The sequence below is a fragment of the Helicoverpa armigera genome, chromosome 19 (genome assembly GCF_030705265.1).
Source record: "Helicoverpa armigera isolate CAAS_96S chromosome 19, ASM3070526v1, whole genome shotgun sequence".
In the NCBI taxonomy this organism is placed as follows: Eukaryota; Metazoa; Arthropoda; class Insecta; order Lepidoptera; family Noctuidae; genus Helicoverpa; species Helicoverpa armigera.
This window is the reverse complement of record NC_087138.1, coordinates 10,921,393-10,949,144: the sequence shown is the minus strand read 5'-3', so window position 1 is coordinate 10,949,144 and position 27,752 is coordinate 10,921,393. Positions and strand designations below refer to the sequence as shown.

Sequence of the window (27,752 nt, the reverse complement as noted above, 5' to 3'; positions counted from 1 at the left end):
AACAAACGCGCGGTGGGCATGGACTCTTTACCGGGAGAATTGATCAAATATGGTGGTGACGAGTTGCATTCCGCCATTTATGAACTTTTTGTCCGTTTGTGGGAAACGGAACGTATTCCAGCAGATTTCAAAGTCTCTCGCATCTGTGCTTTATACAAAAACAAAGGCGACCGTTCCGACTGCAACTCCTACCGCGGTATTTCTCTTTTATCAGTCCCTGGGAAAGTCTTTGCTAGAGTATTACTGAACCGCCTAATGACCCTATCTGAAAAGATTTTGCCGGAAACCCAGTTTGGCTTCCGACCTGACCGTGGTACTTGTGAGGCGATTTTTTCATTGCGTCAACTACAAGAAAAGAGCCGTGAACAGGGGCGACAGCTATACCTGTGCTTCGTCGACCTTGAGAAGGCTTTTGACAGTGTGCCTCGAGAAGCCCTCTGGATAGTACTGAATAAGTTAGGATGCACGGATAAATTTGTAAGGCTTCTGAGACTCCTGCATGATGGCATGGAGTGCTGTGTCGCTGTCGATGACGATCAGTCAGACTTCTTTCCCGTTACCTGTGGGGTGAAGCAAGGGTGCGTGCTTGCGCCTACACTGTTCACGTTGTACTTTGCAGTCGTAGTACGCGATGCCTTACAATTGTCATCCGATGGAGTTCGCATCCGTTTCCGCACCGACGGCAATCTTTTCAATCTAGCCAGGTTTAAGGCACGCACTAAAGTATCGTATGCCCTGATCACCGAGATCATGTATGCTGACGATCTGTGTTTCGTGGCGGAATCCCCAGAAAGCCTGCAACAATTGATGTCCAATTTTCACGAGGTTTGTCAAAAATTTGGCCTGAAGATCAGTGTCAAGAAGACGGAGGTTATGTCCTTGGACAATAACGGTCACGAGACACTGACTATAAGACTCGATGAGAACTCGTTAAAGCAGGTCGATAAATTCCGTTATTTGGGGAGCACATTAACATCGAAGTGCGACCTTGATGTAGAGATCAACAGCAGAATCGGTGCTGCTGCCGCAGCATTCGGCAAGTTGGATGCCAAGGTCTTCCGTTCCCATGATCTTAAACTGGCTACAAAAATATCGGTTTATATGGCAATAGTATTGCCTAACATCTTATACTCTGCTGAAACGTGGACTGTGTACCGCCGGCATATCCGCACACTAGACCAATTCCACCTCAAATGTCTACGTAAAATACTTAAGATCCGATGGTCTGATCGTGTGCGAAACACCGAAGTGCTGCGACGAGCCAATGTCGGTGGCATTGAGGCTTACCTTATGCGGCGACAGCTTAGATGGTGCGGTCACGTGTCACGTATGGCGGAGGAGCGAGTGGCTAAGCGCATCTTTTATTCCGAACTAAAGGAGGGCAAACGAAAGCAGGGCGGACAGTTCCTCCGATATAAAGATGTGCAAAAACGTCACATGAAAAAATGTGACATTGAGCCTTCGCAATGGGAAGGGCTAGCAGCCCAACGGCCTGATTGGAGAGCTCTAGTAAGAAACAAAGTTTCTGACTTTGAGGAGCGTCGTCGGTCAGAGCTTGATTCTAGACGCGACGAACTGAAAGCCCGACCACCCGCGGCAATCAGTTACAATTATGATAATGGTGTGCTCACATGTCCGCAATGTGCGCGGACCTTCTCAAAGAAGATTGGCTACTGTAGTCATATGCGAGCACACCAGCGACAATTATCTGTACGGAGTTGAGGCAGTCGCCGTGACCGAAATCGGTCTGGAGTCTGGAGTCATCATCATGCTGTGTTAAATCAGCTATATCTTGTGCTTTAGGGCTGTTACTTCACCAGCTGAGTGAGCCATTTATCTATAGAAAACGATTTTCAATCAGTGGCTGACGAATTTCCATAAATATTCATTTAGCCGGGCAGAACTCAAACAATACCAAAATTCGTTGCATGATTCCATGCGCGTCACGTGCCGTGGTGCCCGGATCACGACTATCACATATATGGGCAGCGACTGATCTACCCGCGACTTCTGCCGTTTGTCTTTTTGCCGACGCCTTACCTACCGGCGCCAGTCGTGAGGACGCACTCACCGCCAGTTCCCACCGGGGAGAGTACGAGCGAGTGTAGCAGACAGTGTGACTCAGCCGTCACAATGTACACAAACATTCAACACTGTAATTGTTTAGCGCACTGTTTAATAAACCAGTGATAGCAACAGCTTTGCTTTAATCACAATTTATTGTATCGATACCTACATAATTTGCGTCTTGCGCTTACTATTGGCAAATTTTCAAATTATTGTAAATCATTTCGAAGCAGATGAGGAAGATTATCTCAAATTCTCAGATACTGTGGGCGAACCAAATCAAAACGTAAACGAATTCACCGATAGCTGTCAACTAATTACCACCTGCCAGTGCTTCATATGTTTGTGTCAGCGATCACTTTGTGTCTTAATTACTGTCTGTCAGAGCGACCTTCGCCTCTTCATTAGTTAGTTTTACCGAACACAGCCCTTGTCAGACATGCAAATGAGTCTCGTGCAGAAAATTGGTTAGCGAAACGTTCACTTTAAAGTTCTTTTATTATCTAGTTCATATTTGTTGAAAGGCCATTCATGCGGCGGAATGACGCTCATCAAGAACCTCGTTAAGAATAATATCCGTCACTAAACCGAATGTTTTCATGTTTACTTTGCGTTACTCGCTCGGGTTTCATTTTCCGCTCAATTGTAAACAGATAGATCGCTCGTGTTATCTGAAATGAAATCGATGTGAACTGTTGTGTTGTCCTTGTTGCAGGGAAGCCTTCACAATGGCGTATTACCGGTGCGGCCCGACGGCTATCGGCAGCCGCACGTCTTGGGGGCCCGTCACCTCGCCCGCCTCCGTCGAGCCCAAGAGCTTCGACAGGCCGCTCAGCGGGAACTTTGATAGAATATTTAATGCCTTTGAGAGGACTAATGCCTTCGAGTACATCCGGAACTCGTTCGAAGGAGGGAAGGAGGAGGAGGAGCGCCACATCGGGCACGGCGACATCGTGGTGAACAGGAAGATGAGCAGCAGCTACGAGCGCGCCGACTGCGCGCTGGCGGCGCAGACGCCCTGCTCCGAGGACGAGGACTTCTACCGGGAGAAGATCCTGTACTCGCAGGCGAGGCAGCTGTTCCCGCTGCAGGAGGACCTGGCCGACTGGATCAACAAGACCATCGGTGAGTGCTGCCTCGCTACCTTGATTGACAAGTTGCAGTAGACAAATCGTTTCTACACTTGGTAATATGTTCGAGAAATGTGTAGACAAATAAGCGGATTTGCGTTCAACAATGTATTAGGAATTATGTAATTCAAAGTGAATGCCGTGAAAATTGCAATTTTACGACTTTCTCCGTTTCTCGGAGAGATATGTGAGTTGCGGGACAATCTTGCACATGTTCATTGATTTCTAGATTACTTTTCAATGCATGACTGGGATCTAGACGCCTTCGGATAAAACTTCATGTCCTTATTTCCTGATAAATAGTTGTGAAGCTCATGTTAACATCAACTTGATCATTACGTGAACTTTCCTTCGAGCAACCAGTTCAGTATCGAGTTAACGTCGATAACTCGATACATACTATTAACTTCTATATTTAGCACCATGCCATAAAACTGGATGAGTGATCACCTCGGTACATGCTATTCATTTTGCTAATCAGAGATCAGTACGATTGGATTTAGGGGTCTAGCAATGTCATGCAAATTAATAAAAGGTAATATCAATAAATTCAAATGAAGTTGCGATTAAGTTCGCTCCAAATTCTTAAAATATATTTATAGTAGTTATTATCGTACAGGGCCAAGGAATCGTAATAATAAAGCACAATTTGTACGACAAGTGATTGTATCATCGTTGCCATATAAGCGCGCGGCATTTTTGTGTAGTGCCGCGAGCCTGCGCCCGCGCCGGCCGGTGCGTGGGAGCGCCGGACAATGTTGTGAGATGTGCTGATAATTAGCAGCTCAACTTTACTACTCGCATGACAAATCCACGCGTCGCCGTGGGTGGATGTGCTATCAATATTAACATATATAACCGCGCCTTATTAGAATTTAATATCTATTCATTTTTTACTACCGTAGTAGCCGGATTAGATTATTTGTTTTTTATATTAGGTAATAAATAAGTTTTTATAAAGATGTTTTGGCTCGCGAACAGTTTTGTATAAATACGGAATGCCATAAAATAGTGTTCCTTTAAGTTTGTTTACAATAACTGCACGTTGCAGTGCAACTTAGAAGCAACATAAATCTATTTCTGCACTTTATAGAGCCGCGATCAGTTAGTTAAACTGTTTATTTAGAGCTCCCGGTAGGATTATTCCAGAGCAGGAGGAACGTTAACTTTTAGACATAAACGAAGGCAAGAAATTAATAACAATCAACGAGAACCATAAGGTACTAGTAGACTTTTGTTTGGCGCAGAGATGGCTAGCGGGATCATAAAACGCTACAATTGAAGAAAATTCAAGAACTTTTTAAAGTTTCATGGCACGCTAGACAAGTGAATGTCTAAAGTGGTACTAGGGGCGCACGTTCAATGAGGAGGTCTGTCGAGCAGTGTTGCGAGATGGGTGGACACTTCACGCCTACGCCTCGCTCTAGTCACGAGCACACACGTGCGAACAATCGCGCAGATTTACGACGAGTCGCTGCGAGTGGCGCAATCATGTTTATGTTCTCTCTATATTGATATTGACCCAGGCTGCATGGTATTGACCATGCAGCCTGGGACCACCAAATAGTAAAATAGTAGGCAAATTCGAACTACATTGTGCTTGGTGGACTGCAATTGTTACCTGAATATGTACTCCATTTATTTTGATAACTTCAGCCGTAGCTTGCTGGCCTTTGGGTTTTCCTTGATTGTTATCAGAGTTCAGCAATAAATATGGCTCCACGTTTTCGTCGTAAAACCTCCTTTGGGACATGGATTGATAGTGTTCCTCACACGATCTATCATCCTTATATCTCCTGGTATTTTGCCTAAATTCGTACAATATTAGCGGCGATCGCTCTGGGTGGTCCCGTCACTTGGAGCTACACGAGTTTCCGACTTCTAAAATTACGTCACAACATTATCATTCGTTTGGAAAAGCTTTTTGCTCCATGCAACGACAATTTTCGATACTGGTCGTAAATCGTAATAATGGCATCAGTGGCGTAGCGTGGGGGGGGCAGGGGGGGCACATTCCCCGGGCGGCAGCTTTTAGGGGGCGGCAAAATTTACCCAATAAAAAAAAAAATTGTTCGCAACTAGTATCTGCGCCGCTACATAAAACTGTCTAACAATACCAAAACATTAAACAAGTTGAAACTTTTTAAACTTAAAATTAATTATTGTTAAAATTTGGTACTTAAAACACACGTGACACATTTTACGTAATTTTGGTTTTGAGTCTTAAATAAAAAATAATTAAAATTTCGCGCTCGCTTCGCTCGCGTATTCAGAAACTGTATGCGCTTGATTTTGCATTTGTCAACAAACAAAAAGTTAAGTACGTTTGGGCTAAATTTTACGTAATATTTGGTTTAAGTCCCATAAAAATTTCGCGCTCGCTTCGCTCGCGTATTCAAATACGATATGCCCTTATTTTTGCATCTGTCAACAAACAAAACATTAAGTATGTTTGGGGCTAAATTTTACGTAATTTTTGTTTTAAGTACGATAAAAATTTCGCGCTCGCTTCGATCGCGTATTTTGGATTTTTAAAACCTTCCAGAAATCAAGTAACAAAGATATAAAAGAAAAGTCTACTTGAGAACCTCCCCCTTCTGCCGGGGCTGCGGGTTGTTCGAAAGAGTTACCATAAAACATAAAAGGCCTTTAACACGACGGTTTTTAATCAGTAAGAGTCTGTCACTCCCTCACCGCTGCTAACCCACAGCGGGAAGGGTCATTTGATGATTTTTAACGTCGATACAAAAAAAAACCTTTTTTTGAAGTCGGTTAAAAATGACAAACGGCCAGTAACACTTGTTAAAAAAAATACACGGGAAGGGGCGGCAAAATCGACAACTGCCCCGGGCGGCAGATACCCACGCTACGCCACTGAATGGCATTATAGCAGATTATCGTGTCTTAAACCAACATGACACGCACGAGGCATGCATTAGGTTCTCACACACGTCTCCTCAATAACTCGTCTGTCAGTGGATCATCATGTTACGTGTCACGAGGAAACATCAGCTGTAATACATAGTGATAGTTGTGACATTAGCTAGATTCGCACTTTGTTTATGTAGCTATGAAGTCATGAATGTTTCGTGCAAGTGACGATGGCTGGTTCGCTACAAAAGCGTCCCGAATGTAGGGCATCGTGCGATACCGTAACGCAGGTAAACGAGTTAGTAAATAGTAATTAGTGTAATGCATGATCGGCGGCGGCGACACATGACCACGCAACTATGTTGTGACATCTTAATGCTTGCCTCCACATGTAGATCATCAACCACTGGTTGCTTATTACGGTGATGTAGCTACTGAATCGTTTCATATCCATACATTTCCATCATTGCCTTCGATCTTTTTTATTGGCATCTACTGTTCTTAGGCCAAATGTTACACGAGGAAGTTATCATCGTAACTAAGCGGTTCTGGAAACGAAGTTCTAATTGGTATAGAGGTAAATAAATAATCAACAGAGAAAAGTGTCAACCCTTGATTTAAGGAGGACTACCTAAAATTAATTTAATCCAATAACTAATCCCTTGCGATGTCATTGTGGGTGGATAGTCAGTAACAAATTAGAGTTCAGTTTGAAAGTTGATGTCACTAAATTAACCACATTTACAGAAAACAAGTTTAATTTAATTAATTAGACAGCAATTTGCCTAATTGTAGTGCCGAAGCATGCGAGGTACTAGGCATGCATAAAATGCTAATGTAATATTAGGCTCTTTCTATCTACAGTATGAACTGCCGCTGCCTAGACGCCCTGCTATGAATAATTAAATATTGATTACAGTTGGTACAAGTGACGAGCATTAGCGTTTTGCTTTTTAACTTGCAGTTATTTCCCCTCAACGGTATAATTTGAATAAAATTTTGCAGCAATCCCTTTAATTAGTAAGCGAGGTAACAGGATAACAGTCCCGTTTCATAATTCAGAAGCCGACTCTTTAAAAGGACTTATAAAATGCAAATCTCGTCATCTCATGTATTAAACGGTTACGGCATCCGAAGTAACACCTTATAAATTATGGAGTTATTATTATTGCAATATCGAAGTTCCGTTGGCGGGCCGTTAATCGGCGCGCGCGCATACCCTGTACATCGCGCGGCCGATTGGTCGCCAGCATTGACATCCTTACGATACCGTTATTGGAATGCGAAAATTTATAATTAAGGTTAAATGCATTACATGCGCAGTTAAATAACTTGCCCCGATGTGTGAGCACCAAATCGGGACGATAACTTCCGTTTAATTTTATATTTCCTTCAAACAGTTATTAATTATTAGTTATGAATGAAAAACCCGTATTGATATAGGCGAGTGTTATGCATTGATAAAGCGCTTCTTTAGACAACAAATAGACAAAAATATAAAACATTTTATTTTATTGATGAAGGCAGTGATTTTTTTGTAAAACTGTAAGCCGGCGCAGCCTCCTTAGATAAAATTTTGTTAGTTTTGCAGTGAGCCGTGTTGCAGTTAAATAACGAAATGTAAACGTCGGATTTTGACATGGTTGAGTTGACTTTGCATACATGAACACCTGAAAATAATATAACTAATGTTCCAAAACAGTTAAGCACTGTGCAATTCTCTGCAGAGCGGCTTAGAGGAGACGTTGTTGTTATTTATCACTAATTCATTTATTTGGCGAGCGCTGCCGCCGAGATTATTATCTCACTAATTACGAAAAACCTCCTGTGTGTTCATGAGGACCGGTTATATACGAGTAGTCCCTGGTACAAGCGCACAATTAAACTATCCCAATGGAAATTAATTGCGGTTAATTATTACTGCAGCGATAACAATCACAACGGTCGTTTACACAAATACCAGGCGTTATTGATAAATAAAAAATACATTGCAATCGTATGCAATAATGGTTGCATTGTTAACTTTAAATTATATTCTTTCAGCAATTACGTTTGGTTTTTTCACGTTTACAACGTTCATTATATCGGGCATGGTATATTATATTTCGGCTTAAGTATATACCTATTTTAAGCATCAAGTGTAACCATCTGGATCCTTCGGAATTCAAGCGGTCACGCCTCAATACAATTTGATCGATTCCGATTAAATCGATTTTCAATAAACTCATATCGGTATGACAGTGGAGTATCGAGTACGTGACGTAAGCGTAATCTTGATCTTCGCTTCAGTACAAACAGTTCCATTGTACTTGTAGGACCATCAATTGTGTTCTGAGATATGACCGACACTGATTGAGTTCAGCATACTGAACGTTTATCAAAACTAACTACTTGCTTACATTTCTGTTATATCTTTCTAGCGGTTCATTGTGACTTGATTTCTGTTTTATGTTATTTATACTGTAGATAGACCCTCCGATACCATAGCAGTGAAAAATGTTAAGCACAATGTTTATCTCCTTCGTAAACAACAAGAAAAGTAGAATAAAAAAACCATTTCTTTAAGAATAGTCAGTCGTATCGAAGAAAATATGAATAAGTGCATGCAAATGTTAGCGCATCTCGGGATCTATCTGGGCGCTATGAGGTCGTAGTGGTCCTAGTAATGCAATGCAAATCAGTCCGCAGCGAGAGCCTGGGTGGTCCCGCACAATCGCATCGCCGATATTATTTATCTTTTGCTCACGTTTTACTTAACACATGTAGAGTGCACCCCGAGCCGGTTCCTGCGTCGCGTCGGCTTGCATTCTTCCACCGGCAGATTGCAGCCTGCACATAGTAATTACTTCATTGCCAACATCTCATACTGCGATGCCTTTTCTGTTTATCTACAACATTTCTTTGAGAATTAAATTGTCTATTTGTATTTCTCCAATTAAAAGGTCTTCTGAATGGACGACAATTACGACAAACGATTAATACTTTCTTTGTGTTTGTGGACGGACAAGAATCCTATTTGAAAGTGTTTCAATTTATAACCCACGGTAGTGAGTTTTTCAGTCATCAATTAATGAGTTTGAAGAAGTGAGCGTGCAGCCAGAGGGGTGATAAATCAGTTTATACTGGCTACATATTGAGATGGCTCAGTGCATTACCGCGGCGTGCGCTGGTCACTGCATGCGCTTATCAATAATGCATGAGCAGCCGGCGATTGCACCGAGCCGATACCATTAGCAAACTTATTTGGCGAAACTAATTCGTCATTCCGTTTGATGAATTATTAAGATACTGTACTTCTGTATTTATGAACCATCTGAAATCCAGACCGCTAGTTGTTTCCCACATTTGTTTGTGTTACAACACTGACATTATTAGTGATTATTCCAGCCTCCTATATTATATATTTTATTATAATAAAATAAATTAGCAGCCAGTGCCGCGGGGCTAAAGGTCGTAGATTAATAAGGCCTGTGGTACCAGGGTAGCATAGAACCGCGGCGGTCGGCAAGATCTCCTGCAGTAAGGGTCATGAGATCGGTTTCGATGGCTGCCCCAGCGGCCGTCGTGAAAGTTCACCGTCCCGCTTAGGCGGTTCGTAATTATTGTTGGAATTGCGCACTTAATATAGGGTACACTAATAAGGTTCTTGACTTTTTGCTGAGAATTATGCCTGTTCCTTCTAGAATCTCGAGTATTCTCATCAACAATTTTTTGCCATCTAGCCTGTATTCGCGGAATATTTCTTCCCCTAACCCTGTGTATTTCTAAGAGTAGGCACATCATTCAATATTTTTACAATGTTCATCGCCGCATGATTCGGAATTATTCACTGTTTCACGTATTGCTGGATCTAAATCACGTAGTTTACTCGCGATGGCAGCTGAGCACGCAGCTCGCCAGGGTATGTTCATGTTGAAGCCGAATCAGTCAATAATCAGTAACCGGATCACATACCGCCGTTGTTTTTGTATACTGTTGTTTATGGTTTTACAAAGTGGGGTGCGCTTTATATGGATGCATGTACCTACGTATGTAGAAACTCTGGATAATATATAGATACATACCTACTTCGTTCGAACACAGTTACAATGCGGTCCATTTCAAGTCAAATTACTTTATCAAAAAACGAATACTAAGTTAATTGTAATGCTACTTCTTAAGTAATGCTACAATTAACTTAGTGGTATAATTTATAAAAGTTAAATCTTCGCAAAGTTTTACACACATCATTTTATCAACGTAATAATAGTTGTGTGTGAATGTTGAAGTTCGGCTCCGTCCGACTCGTAGTCTCCGACATACTCGTAAAGCTAACAGTTTAGACATACAAGTGCTCACAGCTCACGAATTTCACAATAACACGAAATGCATTTAATCATGAGCTGTTGAACCTTACTGATAATGTAGCCGTCAACTTATTGCTGAACACATTACGCTTATAAATACATGTATACTTATAACATGATTAGTATTTGACAGACATTGATTTACAGTGTTTACCTTCGTTTATCTTTGATTTGAAGGTCCAGCGTACCTCGGTGACTGCGCATGACTTTAAGATATATCTGACAGGAGCGAGAGCTAACTGTGTCAATCGTTTACATTGTAGATCCGTTTTATTGAACAAGTTGTGCAAGAATTAACTTGTGAGTCGGCTAAACGGCGGGATTGCATTTATCTGCACGGGCTTATCGCGTCGCGAGTTATTGCGGCTCCGACTAGCTAACTACACAGATTTACCAAGTATGGAGACGAGTAATAGGACCTCATTGGTTAGATCTAGGGAGATGAATAAGTTGTTCGATGGCTTACAAAGCTTCCCGTTTTGTACTTGGAACAGATAGGATGTAGCTTAATTCTTTCGTCATATACGTAGTCTGTCTATAATATAGTCCCGTTGTGACCAGGTATCACGTACCTGTCGGGCGAGAACTTCCTGGACGTGCTGGACAACGGCGCGGAGCTGTGCCAGCTCGCTGCTGTGATACACGACCGCGCGCGGGAGGCGCTCGACCAGGGACTCATCGTAGGAGTGAGTATACCTCCTTGTATCTCATCGTATCCTAGTACTCAATCACGTCGCATATTGAAAAAATGATGATAGATATTAGTGACACATTTGTGCTGAAGTGTAAAATTAAGTTCATAACGAATCATTTTATCCATTGAGTTACATTTAGAAATAGTTACTTACCTTTTCATTCCTTCTTACAAAAAATCTTACTTCAAGAACAATGAAGTGAAACTAGCAGCGCCATCTAGTGGTAAAATATGTCAAGAGCAATACCTCTCATCGGCATGTTGCAACCAAGGAACTACATTCAACAATAATGTTACCTACATTAATTACATAGTAAATGAATGCTAATAGTAACATTCCCTCTGTGTGCAGCCGGTGCCGCAGATCCGTGGGCGCTGCTGGCAGCGCGCGGCGCGGCGCAGCTTCTTCTCGCGCGACAACACCGAGAACTTCATCACCTTCTGCCGCGAGCTCGGCGTGCACGAGAACTTGCTGTTCGAGAGCGATGACCTTGGTTAGACACATATATTTCATTAATGTACCAAAATCGAACTACATACATGTCACAAGCCTGACAAGCTACATAAAATCAACCCCACGTAATAGCAAGTTATGGGCCCCCTTTTTTCATCCAATGATTCTCCTTGCTGTGAACGGGGTGGCTTCACTCTTCAGACCCGTTTATTTACGTATTCCTTTATTGCGCTTTACATTCCAAAGCTCTTCATAGATTGAATAATTTCTTTGACACTCCTAACACGTGATGTTATCCTGGTACAACAGTGCTGCACAACCAGCCGCGGCAGGTGATCCTGTGCCTGCTGGAGGTGGCGCGCCTGGCCACCAAGTTCAACGTGGAGCCTCCAGGGCTCGTGCAGCTGGAGAAGGAGATCGCGCTGGAGGAGCGCGACTCTGGACTCGACTCCGCCATGTCAGCCACAGCATGGCAGTTCAGAGACGCCTCGCCGCCGCCCAGAGATGACAAGTTAGACCTCCTTAATTCATTTTAGTTAACCAGTATTGAAAACCGGTTTTTGGAACATTTTAAATTGTGTTTTGTTCGTGATTAAAACGGACTTTCCTATTTATTCAGCAGATCAGCCATCGAAGTACCGTCTAAGACACAAGATCCCAATGACTGTAAGTGTTAATGCTCAATACAAATGCTTTTTTTCTGGTTTACTTACTCTCAGTTGAAATAACTGTAAAAATACTAATTCGCTCTTCATCTTTTAGCGCAACTATCAGCCGTGGACAACGCAGATGCCGAGAGCACTAAGTCAGACGGCACGGCGGCCAGCACGGACTCGGACGTGCCGCTCAAACCTACCAATGAACTCGACAAGAGGGTACGTCATCTCTTCATTGAATAGCAATAGATAGACCTTATTGTTACTTAAGCTAAAGCTGGTACATAAAGTTTGATCCGCAGGAGTTCATGGTCGAGTGAATTGACAAGTTCTACGATTTTGAACGTATTCTTTGTGTTTCAGGTGCAGTTAGTGACGCGGCTGATGGAGCGCGGCTGTAGCTGCAGCTCGGGCAAGTGCTCCAAGCTGCTGAAGGTCAAGAAGGTCGGCGAGGGACGATACAACATCGCCGGCAGAAATGTCTTCATTAGGGTGAGTGGCCACACACTTATAAGAATTATTACTTCATTTACCATTAGATCCAACATACAACAGTTGAGTCGTTGCAAAATGGCTGATTTGTAATCGTTATGGTGAAATATTGCAGTTGCTGAAGGGGCGGCACATGATGGTGCGCGTGGGCGGCGGCTGGGACACGCTGGAGCACTTCCTGTCGCGCCACGAGCCCTGCCAGGTGCGCCTCGTCACCCCCGGCCGCCGCGACCTGCTGCCCGTCCCGCCACCACCGCCCGCCCTCTCACCCGCCAGCAGTAGAGCCTCGCTCACCAAGGAAGCCTCAGTAGCCGGCACCGTCTCACCCGTCGATAGCAAAGCTTCCTCCATCAGCGGCAAGACGTCTCCCGTGGAGCTGCGCAGCGGCCGCTCCACCCGCGCCTCCAGCAAGGCGAGCAGCGGCAAGAGCTCCCCGCAGCCCGAGCCGCGCCGCACCTCCACTCCCGTCAAACAGTCGTCTACTCGCAGCCTGCGCTCGGGCCTGACGCTCCCCCTGCGGGCGGACTCAGTGGATGGTCGTTCCCCCAAGTCCCCCGCGCCGCGGAACAGGAAGCAGTCCGCCCCCTCCAGCTTCAGCACCCCCAACACGCCGACCGGTAGATCAGTTAGAACGCCACCCGTAGAGCACAGGAAATCACTCACCTCCACCACATTGGCTAACACACCTAAGAAGTCCTGCAGTATGAGTTTGGCTTACGTCCAGAAAGACGATAAGAAGGCGTTCTGCGGCACGGACCGGCTCAACCAGATCAAGAAGACCAGAAGCACGAGCGCGGCCAGCACGCCGGCCGAGCCTGCCCGCAATCCCGCCGAGCCCGCCGCCGCTCGCAAGACGCGCAGCCAGAGTCTCGCCTCCACCCCCGTCAATGAGCCCAAAAAGACATTCAACGGCACCAACGGGTACGCCAAGAAGACCAGGAGTATGAGCCTGGCAACGCCCGTAGACTTCAAGCCTTTGAACAAGAGTATATCAGTGAACGGAGCGATGACGCAGGCCGCCATCGAGGAGAGCATCCGGCTGTCGCTGGCCGCCACCATCGCCGACGACACCTCCGCTAAGAAACCCTTCTTACACATTAAAGCCAAATACCGAAGTCCCCCGCCGCGTGAGGTGCCGCCCAGATAATCAGTGCACGCGACTATTCTTCATTCCACTAGTTTTAAAGTTTGACACTTAACTAAGGCATCGTTATTAAAGTTCAATTAGTTTCGTTAACTTGTAAGCATTATTTAGATCTCTTAACTGAGCAATCTCATCTTTATCAAGCTCGTAGTATTAAGTAGTCGCTCTAATGTAAACCACACATTCATGCACTCCATCAGTACGGGAGAACTAGTCATAATGAATTTGTTATTGTAATTATAATGATACGCTAATGTCTAATGATAATTTCCAATTGCAATATTGTATCTGATTAATTTTGATAACTATTATTTTTGTTTGAATCTTTATTATTATTTCGTGAGAATTATGTTAGTTTTATTTTCTTTAATTTAATTTTGATGTGTGTGATATAATTTTAAACTTCGCATTTCTTTTATTTGACAATAAAGTAAGGAATTATGTAGAATTTGGTTTTGAATTTTGTTTATTTTATTTGAATTTACTTGAGACATAGTGTTTGGGTTCAGATGCATGGTAGTCGACGTAGTTAGGGTAGTGACATACAATTGTGGCCTCACGCACAGCGACCTCCACGGTACAAATATTGTTGTTTAATCCACACAAGGTATATTTTCATACGAATCGATAGAAGATATTTTTGCACTGACGATAGATATACAAGCACTAGGTAGTCACAACTTGAGTCCGCCGATACTCAACATAAACACTGTGTTCACTATCATAGATATACGAAGGTAGCATAGACATAGGGTATGAACCTATCTTATTAACCGTTCAAATTCAAATATAATGTATTTAAAATTCGCTTTACCTATTTAGCCTAGAATTCATATCAAAAGAAAAAACAAAAATACATTCTGAAGCAATTTTTCAATATTATGTAGATGTAATTCAATTCATGATATTAGGTCTATGTTCATTCCTAATTAGAACAGGCGACATGTGGATATTAGATTTTAAACATAACGTAGGGTTGTGGGGAGATCTCAATAGTCTTCCAAATTATACTGTGTCAAGGAAATTATGATGATAATTTTCAGTCAGATAACAGAAAGTTTAAATAGCTTCTGAAAAGGCAAAATTTCATGCTTTTAGTGAATGATGCATCATGGTAAGACAATAATTGGTTCATATCTTACATGAGTATAAGCAATAAAATAAAGGAAAACAGTGATAGTATACAAGTAAGGAATAAGATCAATAACATTTACATTCATAGGTCCAGCCCAAATTTAATCATTAACGTAAGGTAACTGCAATAAATGATAAAAACGTTTTATTAGTCCTATTGACGATCGATTATTAGTATAGGATTAGATTCGGTGAGATTTTTTTCAATGATTACCTACATAATATATAATCAGAGCTTAGCATATACATATACAAGGGTGATATACATGTAACTACCGACCTACCTATCCGCAACACTGTGCCAACGTTTAATTATGTATGGTTGATAATAAACTTTTGATATTCAATACGTTAGTTGTTTTATTTGTGCACTTTCATCCGCGCACCGACAGCAGCGCGCAATGTAACACCAACGCACAATACCTAGTGCTGATCTTAGTGCTTTACTAGAATATTTCATATTCACATGTATTGCTACAAGTAACTGTAGTCGTAATAGCGAAGAGCTAAATTAAGGTTACATCCAAGCTGTATAATGTCAGTTTCAAACATTTGGCAGCCTTGCAAATTCGGCAGCTGGGCACGTGTTCGATTCCCGAGTCAATCAATTTTTGTATAAAAGAATAGAGATAGTGAAAGTAACTATAAATCAAAGCACCTAATCGTAAGTAAATTTCGTCGCTGTGCTTTCCATAACCTGTGTTTTTGCATACTTATACTTTAAAGGAGACTCAAAAACATACTTAAGTTCTTAATAAATCTAAGACATCCTAAAGCAACCCCTGGGTTTATAAAACTATGTTCTCGAGTAGCATAACCATGGCACAATTCAAATGTGGAGCCTCTGACACTCACAATGCAGTCTTCGCCATTATAATAAAGATCCAAGTGTGTATAGTAGTGTTAAATGTTGCCCTGCCCGCAGTGCCGTCGCGCGGCGGCGGCGCGAGCCCCGGCGGCGCCCGCGGTGCCGGTGCGCGCGTCCGTCACGCCGCACAAGCGCCGCTACACCTACTACAACAAGATGTACCGCCCCATGTGCTACGAGCTGCCCCGGCCCTTCACCATCTCACTCGTCTAACTATAATTTAGAACCTAATATATTGTCCAATTACCGTAAGTGCCCATTGAAATAGTACGTGACGTTCTCAGTCCCAACTTGCGCTTTGTTCCCAGACAAAACGTGTTCGTCAATCGTTTTAAAAATCAAAACTGGGGATTGAAAGTTACATATTTAATTTTCATATTTTTAATGTTTATAACCACGATTCTAGTCACTATTCAGTTACATAATTGAGTATCGTCTGCTATTCGAGAGTTACCTGATGCAGCCGAGTGTGTTACATGGAACTACTGCCTATCTGACCTACTCAACAGTTACTGGGGAAATCGATGCACTTGGTAATCTGGCTTCACTTTGGACCCGTTGGGAAGGATTTTGTGGAGCAGGTGGGAACGAGCTCTTCTACTACAAATTATTAATTTAACCTTAGGTATTTCGGAACGTGGAATTTGTATGTATAATTGTGTGTACATTATTGAATGATACCATTGTATAAAAGAAGCGAATCATACGCCATCAGTTAGCTCCTCCTCCTCCGAGCGCGGAGCTGTGCAGGTAGCTACCGGTGTGGGGGTGACAACACAGCTGAACACATTTCTATTGTACTTTAGTTGTACGATCATAAAATAAAAACTATATTATGATTTTTAACTTTATTTATTAAATACCCCAAATCAGGTAATACAAAATAATTCAAAATTAAGTATAAAATTAATTTAAAGTAGGAATGACTGAATAAATGCCATGAGAATGTAGTTCATTATATAAACACGCTTATCTGGAACTCGCTATAATAGTACTACTCATTTACATAACTAGAGAGCTATGATATTATTATAAGTCCAGCGTTGAGGCAGCATCGTTGCTGATATTGATTATGAAATTAGTCGGAACTCGGTCGCGGGTGCACTTGAACTTGCATTGTATACGACTGCATGTAGAACGTTAAATCTAAGTATCGTCAAGTGCGTGCAAACAGTTTACAGGCAATAGTAAATATAATTTAATACGTCTCTAGCTATTTCTTAGGTACTACGGTAAATAGGCAATTTGATTACACGCGATGTTAGGTCAGTACATAATAAACTATATAAACACAACTATGTTTATAATTATTATATAAAAACTAAACACTACGCGTGTTTGAATACTCGAATGTGTTGCCGGCGCTCTGGCTAACATTACGAAAATACACATTCATTCACAAACATATCATTGATCAATTAATTTCAAGTCAAGCCTAACGTTGTCTGCACGAGGTCGGTCACATTCGAGTATCCCTCACTACTACACCTACAACTTGTAAATAAAAGTATTGTTAATTATCTCATTTAATACATTTTGGTAAAGTCACTCCACATAGTTGATTAGATCATTTGGCCGATTAAACTTAAATATACTTCTTATTATAACTATCGACAAATATATTGGTTATGAGTACATTGTGATTCGATATAAACTTAAGAGTTCAATGCTTGCTAATGTTCAAGACTTTTTATTATTAAATCTGGAACCAATTTTTGTACCTTATTAATTTATTTATCCAATCAAAGTAGATTCTATTTATTTATGTTTTATATTGAGATAGTGCATATAATGTACACGTAAACGAATAATGATTACAATATTGAAATTTTATATCATGCTTCTATTTTAATTGAAGTTATAAATAAGATATTAAAATGTGCGCTATCGATAAAAAATAAGTCGACTGATCTAAGTATTTTGCACACAATTTTAAATTTGAATCTTTATTCAAAGTTGTCTATGATGGTACAAATTCATCTTGGATGTAAGCGATTGCTGCTAGCTAAAAGCGTCTAAATATAATCTTTGATAATGTAAAACGCAACGTATACTCACATACATTACAATCTATTGCAGAGTTATAAAAGTTCACGCGATAAAACTTTAAAATGTTCACACATTAAGAAACACTGCTTCAAAAAACTATTGATATAGTCTTAGCATGATCCGGATTTGGTGTAGCTTGTTGCACCGGGTTAAGCACACGGGGATACGGCAAACGCTATATCACTTTTTGTAAATTAGAAAATAGTTCTATGGTATTTTATGTCGAGGAGAAAAATGGTAGCAAAAAAGTGCGTTTGTCCGTGGTATGTCCCGTGCCTACTGTATGGTGTTGTGCCGCGCGAGTGGCGGCGGCGGGCGCGGTTACTTCTTCTTGTTCTTGCCGAGCGTCAGCGTGTGCGTGGCGGCGGCGGCGTGCTGCTTGCGGCGGTTGAACTCGATGGTGTCGTCCTCGATCTTCTTGCGCAGCTCCTCTAGGCGTTTCTTCTCGTCCGTGTGGTCTTTCTTCAGTTTGTCGAATTTCGCGTGCAGCTGGAAATGGTATTTATGAATTTTAGTGATGTTGAAATAAATAATGGTAGCTGAAATTCAAGTTCAGAGTAAATTCAAAATACACGTGAGCCTTGAAATCGACAGAAATCCACTTATCTCCTTTCCGAGACCTATTGCACACCATATATGGTCACATGTCTCCTGACGTACTGATACCAAAAATCACGACATTCCACGTTACTATATAGTTAGTAAGTAACAGTACCTCCTTCTCAGCGTCCTTGAGCTCAGCCTCCTTCTCCTTGACGCGCTGCACGAACATCTGCCGCATCTCGTCCTCCTTCTGCTGCAGCTCCGCCAGGTGCGCCACGCGCTTCTGCTCGAACGTCTGCTGGAACGATACCTAAACACAAACAACAACTTGTAAAACACTCAATATGGAAATAACAATTATAAACTTTAGTATATTTCATGTTGGTAACTAACAAAGAGTAACTTACAAAGGATTGAGTTTTTAAGTTACAAGTATTAATATACATTTAATTGTACTCACATCAGCTTTGCACTTGAACATGTTCAAACACTTTAAATTGACCAAGCGAAGAAAATTAATGCATAGTAATACAAAACTATAGTATCACCCAGGATTCACCACATGCACTGAATGTTGAGAGGTAAAACATTTTTTTTTTGTTTGCTACGTGTTTTTGACCATAATCATGAAGAAGGTAAGACTAATCTACACTATTGTAATAAAGGAGAAAATTGTGTTTTGTTGTCAAAGCCAAAAGCTTCGAAGAAATTCGTTCACTGTTGTGAAACTGCGCTATTTCCTAGTGAAACCGAGGGGAAACAGTATTTATTTACCTAACTACTGTAGAGATATGAAAAATTATTTTACTTTTGTATAGTTACATTATTCCCGGGTGAAACCGCTAGTGAATCTCGAACATTACTGTAAGTTTAGTGCTAAAGCTGTACATACAGGCTTGTTATCAGCATCGACGTCGGTGAAGCCCATCTGCTGCAGACGGCGGCGGCGGTAGAGCTCGTAGTGCCGCGCGTGCGTCTTCTCGCGCAGGTCCTCCATGTTCGTGCGGATCAGCATCTCGCGCAGCTTCACGAAGTCGCAGTGAGACTCGTTCTCCACTGTAATGAAATGAGGATTTAACATTACTACTACTAATTGCATGAACAATAGATGCAAAGTTTACATGCCCCATTAATTATTGCGTGATGCACAGGTTTTGAATAATAATGTAAGTACATTGTAGATACGTAAAGGTAGTTAGGCAGTATATAAATGAACTGTCCCTGAGTTTTAGATTCATGATGATCAAATGTGGATGGACTGACTTTTTCAAGTCAGTAATGGCCAAAATTTGCGTTGGATCACTCTCACAAGACAGCTTTACATAATTGAACAGTATTAAACTACTTTTATGAAGATCAAAATGAAATCTATAAACACAAGAAGAAACACTTACCTTGAACTGTGCCCCACGGGTACTGCCTAGCCCGCACAGTCTTGTTGCCGATCTTGACGAAGTCGGTGGAGCCGACGACGGCGAAGGGTATGTGCGAGTTCATGACGCTGTTCACCTCTGTCACCGACTCATCGTCTACCGGGAACTGGTAAATCTCCACCGAGTTCGCTTGCAGCTCTTGCATTATTTTAGACTGGAATTTAAGGTTCTTGGGTGAATATTATATCGTATAATTTGTATGTATAGCCAGAAATGCTGACAACTAATATTATGAAGTGGCATTGCGTTACTCAGGTAAATGGTCAGTGGAGTAAGGTGGCCAGTTGATTCACGTGAAACACTGTTATTCAGGTGTAGACTGGAAAGCAACCAGCTAGACAAATGATTTTAATTCTAGTAAATAAAAAAGTTCAAATTGAGTCTTCACAAAACACGTAAATTACAGTGTAATAATTTACTTTTGCAGCCCTGTTAAGATTTACTTAAAATTGCCATCACACTGTTTATGAAGCCTAATATTATTGAAAAACATATCATGACGTCTATAAATCACAGTGAAAGTCTAGTATGGGAAGCATCGCATTATACTTGCAAATAGGACACGTTAGTAAGTCGCTGCAACACAACAACTAACACAATTTCATATCATTATTATTTTCGTCAGAAACTCATGCAACTAGTACACTTGTAATAATAACAGCGAAAGTTATAAGCCATACATATGATTATCATCGAAATACTAGTGTACGACGATAATATTGAGTCATAGTACTAATACATAGTAAGTTCGCGTGAGTCACTCGAACATGAATGTACCAGTAACGAATTACTAATGACTATTGCAGAATGGCAGCCCTTCCGTTCATCGGCATTTGCCAGAAGCCGGTATAAGATAACAAGTGTGCGAAATTACTAGATGATAGATACACGCCATCATAACTGTTTAATATTAAATTTCACTACTATTTACTTTATTTTTGAACAGTCAAAGCCACGACCGTATTCCTCAGAGATTCAAAATTATGCAAACCTTCCATGGCAGCTGAGTAAATATAGTTGTTTCATACCTTGAACTTCTGCAGCTCGGTCTTGGAGATGGTGTCAGCCTTGGCGATGATGGGGATGATGTTCACCTTCGTATCCAGCTTCTTCATGCACACCAGGTCGATCGACTTCAGGCCATGACCTGCAATTACACGAAATTACATAAGAATGCTTTTTACATGTTATGTCAACTGCTAGACTAGACTCGAATTAGGTTTGCATGTCATGTCTCTGGCATGTGGCGTAGACAGCGACATAGTGAATTCATTTCCGTCATTTTAAAATAAAAAATCGAATGGTTTTAGTTTCAGTAAGAGGTCAACCTGGCAGAATTCTAGAAGATACTTCTTCATAATTTAGACCACTAAGGTTTCCCTAAAAATCAATGTACAACATGACGCCAAGGGCCTGAGAGACCAGAAATGAAATCGTATCCAACAGAAATTGTTTGTTTGTATGGGCAAACGATCGCGAAGAATGGAACGCCGCCGGACCGTAGCGTCGCCTCGGACCACACACGAGGCATTTCCGTTATCAACGCCCTATATGTTGTTGGTAAGCTACTTTAATGATATACTTTAAATACTTCGAAGATAATTAAAAGTGAAAGTTTACATTTACTTATGGGTCAATTGATTAATTTGTAAGTGGTCTTAATCGTTATCTGGAAGCAGGTAATTGTATACTTTTTAGGAGAGTTTGTATAATTGAACTGTATAGGTACTTAGAATAACAAATATCTAGAGATTATTTTATCCCCCAAAATAAAGTCGAACAGCCATCAGACAAGTTAAGCCATATATTTTTTCGGGACCACATAAAACCATGTAAAAGTATTGATGACAGTAAATAAATCAGAGCTAACGATGCAGTCAACAAGCAAGCAGAGTTTAGTTAACAGCGCTTGCGACAAGGAGCCGTCGCATTAGCCGCGCAGGCGCACGAGTGATGCGCCGGAGTCACGCGACGGACTCGCACTGGTTTTGTTTACAAAACTGTCGCTGTGTACTGACGCACACTAGAGGTATTTGTAGCATTTCCTTTATCATGTCTTGCACTTGTCGCGAGTATTTGACACGAAAACGAGGCTAATTGGGTAAACAGATTGATATAAAGCGGGGTCGCTGGAGAGACAACTGTTGGGACAATACGCCCCAACACAATGTACTCAATTGCTTTCACGGCAAAACCGCTGTATGAATCTGTGTTGAATTTTGTAAGGAGACTGAAGAAGGATAAGGCATACTTTTTTATCGTATGCGATTCAAAATGGGAATAACAAGTATAAATTAAATCGACTATACCTACCTATAAATACAACAAATATGAGGAAGACCAATTTAAATTAGTAACTTAGTATTTTCCTTGATAGTCAACAGAATCTAGGTAGGCATATTATATTCAAACCAGTGTGAAATGTAACAGGAGTCCCGTTACTCGTGCATTGGGACTGCTATAGAGAATTCGAGGACAGCGTGAATGTGTCGCGCGCGGCCTGAATACGCGCCGCGACGAGCGCGTGTCAAGGACACCTCGGCAACATGTCAGCGCCTTCTGGACTACTCCTATATGTAGTGAAAGTTTATGTTGTTATACTAACCCCAAAAGCTAAAGCATTACAGATGTGCAGGAATAAATAAACACATCAAAGATATTTTTTTATATGTTGTCTGTTTACCATAGTAACACACAGTCTTATTTATTTACCTTACAAAAAGGTTTATTTATCTGCAAGACATCTTAATCTAAATTTATTTACCTCCTAAAGAAAGAATGATCATGTTTAAAACTAGCACAAATAAATATGCTTATTCAATTATTGTTTGTAGATATGAATGCAGGACTTCATTTGTATTTAACTTTGGGCCAAGTAAGCATATTTATTTTAATGTACTTAATAATGAACAAGGCACACTTCAAAATTGTGAGGAAATCTTACCTGTAGGACAAATGAAGTACAAACAGACATGCAGCCTGCTGTCATGATACGTTGGCAGCGCTCGCTTGATCTTCAGCTCTTCCTGTAGGTACGCCTCAAACTGTGCGTCAATGTAGTCCACTACTGCCTTGAAACTATCCTCCTTGTTCACTTGGTCTCCGTAGCCAACAGTGTCACAGATTGTAAGCTGCCAGGAAAATATTTAAATTAGTTCTCTGACAGTTAGTGAAGGATGTAGACTAATTCTTTTTTATTGTGCTTGCACAATGCAAAAGATGAAATTTTTGACCCATAAAATTTTTAAAAGTTTTATTTTAGCTTTCACCAAACTTTTTAATTAAATACAAATATATTATGAGGAGCCGCAACAACTCACCTTCAATCTGACACTGCTTTCCTGTAATTCATAGGTGTGTGCCTTCAACTTGACTGTGGGTAGGTTGTGCGGGCTCGGCACTGACTCAAAGTTGGTGTTGAACAGCGAGTCCATCAGTGTTGACTTACCCAGGCCAGTCTCACCTGGACACAGTAAACAATAGTTTTATTGGGATCTTTAGCTAATGAGTACTTCCCAGAGTACATATTATTCTGAAAAAGCTCATTAATTAGGGTAACGTTAACATGAACGAGGTCGCTCGTCATGGCACAGATAACGTGGGTGTGTGACGGTGATTATCTAAACTGCAACAATTAGTCATTGTGCTCACCTATGCACAGGATGTTGAACACGAATCCATTCTGCACGCTCTTGTTCACCAGCTGGTCGGGCAGGCTGTCGAACCCGACGTGCCCCGACAGCTTTAGGGTACGCATCAGCGTCTCCATCTGAAATTCATCACGTATCTGAACACCGCCGACTGACCGAACTCACACAACCAACTGACCCAACGCATTCGCGAATGAAACATAATTGACGCAATTAACGAACGCAAACCAACTCAATGTTTGTTGTTTGTACACCGGTGCAAAGGAATGCTATATTTACTATTCAGTAACGATAATAAACACAGTAACGGATTCAATATCCAATTTTTTGTCCGAAGAGCAACGCCCTTAGCTTCAGTTTTCTATATTAAAAAGTAAATACACTGGTTCGTTTTAATCATTTATAGATTGCTGATATTTTTTTAAACAAAATGTATGCAAGAAAGCACTTGTTAATTAGTTTGAAACAGAAATACACAAAATTTCACTCACTTTTTGAGGCTCAACGTCGATCGCCGCCATGTTTACTTTTTGACTGATTTTAACTGAGTGAACTGAATTGAGCTGCACTTTACTACGCATTGGCATCCGTGTCAAACTTCATAGCACAGTGACAGGGATGTCTATGGAATAAAAATCAATATTCACAAAAAAATATAAATATGAACTTGAATAAACCAAATAATTGACTTCAACAAAACTTTTACTCTACAAAAATCATATGACATAAAATATAGGCAATAAGTTATAGCAAGCCGCCACACAGGTAACATTTTTTGGTTTGGTCATACTAAGGGCCGCCGTACACGGACTGCTCGAGCAGTTAACGGCTGAGTGAAATACACGGACCGCTCGAGCGGTCGGCGTCGACTGCTTGAGCTGTCGGTTGTTGACTGCTCGAGCTACGACCCAACTGCTCGAGCAGTTGATTTTCAAAAAACAGTCGGCAAATGAGAAAACAGACGCCACGAGGCCGCAAAGGGCGGGGGGGAGAGGGAAGTCGGAGAGCAGTCGACTGCTCTAGCGCAGTCAACGGCTCGAGCAGTCGGTGTATGCCTCGCAACCGCTCGCGAGCGGTCGACGGCACGATGGAATTTCATCATGCAGTTGACGGCTTGAAGCGGTCGCGACTGCTCGAGCAGTCGTGTGTACGGCAGCGAATGAATGACTATAGTTCACTGCGCGGTCGCGGCTTTAAGCAGTCGGTCTCAACTGCTTGAAGCAGTCCGTGTACGGCGGCTCTAAAGTGTCTTTTGAAAATTGCCAGAATTTACACATACAAAAGAGCGAAAGGCGAACGAAATACAATTATCCTAAGTTTCCACAACACGACTTATTGCAATATACTTGAATGAGGGTTCTGGTTATAAAAGTAACGTGAATAAATTTGCCCTGAATTTGGATGGTGCATACATTTGGATGATTTTTAATTTAATACTTTGCAGCTATTTATGCATTAATATGAGAAAATGTATGAATTTTGAATTCACACAATTTATTTCTACCAATGTATAAGTGTGAGATAATTTGGTAGGATAGTGGAAGTAGTAAATGAAAAATGAAGAATGGCAACATCTTCATAATCCAAAATGGCAGAATGCGACTTTGGTGTGTTATCATGTGAGCCGAAGGAATAATGTTTTCTTGAATTTTATGGTCGTGAGTGGATTTTAAAATTGTGAATTAGTGAATTGTGACAAAATAAACCATGGCGGACTTAAAATCGCCGCCGTTTAGTGATATCAAGAGACCTGAAGAAGTGGTCAGGATGACGACGAACGATAGCCTGAAATTTGCTGTTCTTATCGGGCTGATTGAAGTCGGACAGGTGACCAACCGGGAGGTAGTGAACACCGTCCTGCATCTGGTAAGTCGCCACGTAACTTTCCTCCACGCCTGCACCATAACTGGCTAAGTGCAACAACGTGAAATCTTATTAGATTCGTCTTGGAAAGGTTATTGGATTAGGTACTATGTATTTATAAGTTTTTATTCGTACTTCGTTGGTGCAGCTATTAATTTTGGATTATATCATTATTGTCGAGTATTTATTAACCTAGTGATTATGCAGTAGCGTGTAGTCGACCGAGAGCCGCGTCTATTTTCATTGTTTTTATCGATCGCGTTTGGTCGTGAATCGAAGGATCGCGCGGCCAGGTCCGCGGCCGGCGACCGATCTATGTTTGTTTTGATATTTTACTGCGGGCTGTGCATACTTTCACGGCGAGCCTCCAGAAGGCTAATGACGTGCATTACCTGCGGACGAAGCCGTACTTACAAATAAACATTTACTGGCGTAATTTGATGCATAAAATAATGACGTGGTTTTACCTTGAATGTCTAAACGGACGCAATCTTAGCTGTTTATGTATTGGTTTTGGACTCAAAGTTACGTACCTATGTAACTAGACACACTACCCACAATCTTGCGCATTGCAATAGATCAATCTGTCTCATGCAAATCTCTGCAAGTCTGTATCGTAGTCGTTGCAACCAAGTTGGAAGGAAATGTGATAAATTATTCACAGCGCATACTCAAATGCATACGAACAATCAAAACAATGTCCTTTATATACCTACGTACAGTTACGAATGTATTGCCATTAAATCGATATACGTAGGTACATACCGAGGTACATACATACAATAATGTATAGTGGAGACGTACCTATCTATGTACTTATTGCACTAAGTAACCTATCTAGGTACCAACTATGTATAACATACCGATTATCTACAACTGATTTTGTAGTTTTTGATTGAACGTAGTGACGTCGACAATACATGAATCATCGAAGTACGAATACCCAGGTAAATTGATGGCCAAACATGTGACGATTTTGCACAAAAAATGCGCGTGCGATGTTTTTTCGTGTACAATGATTAAAATTTCAACTGTAAAGAGCATACCTCGTCAATCATGTAGCCAATAAGCGGGTATTTAAGTGCAGCAATCAGCTACTCGATACTTTTTACCTTCAATTAGTTATAACCACTCAATTATAACTGGATAGCTACCTATCTTAGGTCCTCATTACAGAATGATAGGCATCGATCTCGTTTTTAACGTAACTTTGATGCTAGTTCATTCGTGCAAGTTTATGCATTTAGGTACTTACCCATTCAACCAATAAAAACATTGTACATATGTTAAGGTGTCTCTACATAGAGACACTTGTACAATCTAAATATATAAAACTCAAAGGTGACTGACTGACTGACATAGTGATCTATCAACGCACAGCTGAAACCACTGGACGGATCGGGCTGAAATTTGGCATGCAGGTAGATGTTATGACGTAGGCATCCGCTAAGAAAGGATTTTGATCAATTCTACCCCTAAGGGGATAAAATAGGGGATGAAAGTTTGTATGAAACTTTGTCAATTTTAAACCGATCGGACTGAGACTTCTCATGCATAAAGCTACTATGGAGTAGGCAACCCTTAAGAAAGGATTTTGATAAATTCCATCCCTAAGGTTTTATGTTGCTTGCTCACGAGTAAGTTCACCCAATAACTTAATAGTTTTAGCGCCTAATGACAGATTAGTAAAGAATATTGTGTACAAAGAAGTTTTGTAGGCCCTAATTTTTGTAGGCACACGCTAAACAAAAGTAAAGCCGCAAAAACGTAATTAGAAACGCGAGCGAAGCCGCGGGCAAAAGCTAGTATAATAGATAGCTATTATTTTCTGACTGTGCCAGAAAGCCAATATGTTTTTAAACTTGAAAAACAATTAAGTCATCTCCTACTTTTTCGCTATCATCATGACTTCCGTGAATAACGTCAATTTTTATGTAATAAAGAACCATAACACCATCAAAGTCATGGTGAACATAGCTTACTAGGTATAATTTATTGCACAAATTGCGAAACAATACCTATTGAATGTTTTTTGTTTGTAATAGAGGTGATACGGCAATTCACTCGATATCGCACTCGCTTTTATCACAATTAAGTAATGTATGAACTCCCGACCGGTCGGTACTCGTTCACTTCATAATTCAGTGTATCGATTACTGCCTGACTTAACTAGTCTAGGAACGTAATGATTATGGCTACATTTTATGTGACTAAATGAAAAAATCCTTGACGGATCCAGTAGAAGGCCCGCTAGGTCCCGTGGCTGTTACTAAGTACTTAACTACTAGACATGCTCCTACCAGTAAGAACACGGTAAATGAATGCCTGCAAAAATTATGTTCAAACAATCGTTGAAGA

At 41.2% G+C, this 27,752-nt stretch overlaps 2 protein-coding genes across 4 annotated transcripts in view; one reads left to right on the top strand and one right to left on the bottom strand.

The window, feature by feature from the left end:
• Window positions 1-15,337, top strand: part of LOC110373927 (GAS2-like protein 1) — a 60,845-nt gene extending 45,508 nt beyond the window's left edge. For 2 of the 3 annotated variants that reach the window (XM_021331408.3, XM_021331409.3), the window contains exons 3-10: window positions 2,783-3,192; window positions 10,976-11,100; window positions 11,461-11,602; window positions 11,872-12,073; window positions 12,182-12,228; window positions 12,325-12,437; window positions 12,582-12,710; window positions 12,826-15,337. In XM_021331408.3, coding sequence (XP_021187083.3) covers window positions 2,796-3,192; window positions 10,976-11,100; window positions 11,461-11,602; window positions 11,872-12,073; window positions 12,182-12,228; window positions 12,325-12,437; window positions 12,582-12,710; window positions 12,826-13,857 — 2,187 coding nt within the window. In that variant the 5' untranslated portion in view covers window positions 2,783-2,795 and the 3' untranslated portion in view covers window positions 13,858-15,337. The remainder of the gene's footprint in view (window positions 1-2,782; window positions 3,193-10,975; window positions 11,101-11,460; window positions 11,603-11,871; window positions 12,074-12,181; window positions 12,229-12,324; window positions 12,438-12,581; window positions 12,711-12,825) is intronic. The other variant, XM_021331410.3, reaches the window with a different exon arrangement.
• Window positions 15,338-16,689: 1,352 nt separating this feature from the next.
• LOC110373938 (septin-2) lies at window positions 16,690-24,174 on the bottom strand. Its single transcript, XM_021331436.3, has 9 exons — window positions 24,023-24,174; window positions 23,533-23,650; window positions 23,202-23,344; window positions 22,826-23,012; window positions 20,910-21,028; window positions 19,843-20,035; window positions 19,341-19,504; window positions 18,621-18,758; window positions 16,690-18,394 (listed from the first exon to the last, which is right to left on the bottom strand). The coding sequence occupies exons 1-9, from the start codon at window positions 24,116-24,118 to the stop codon at window positions 18,227-18,229; spliced, it is 1,326 nt and encodes a 441-aa protein (XP_021187111.1). The 5' UTR covers window positions 24,119-24,174; the 3' UTR covers window positions 16,690-18,226.
• Window positions 24,175-27,752: the final 3,578 nt, after the last annotated feature.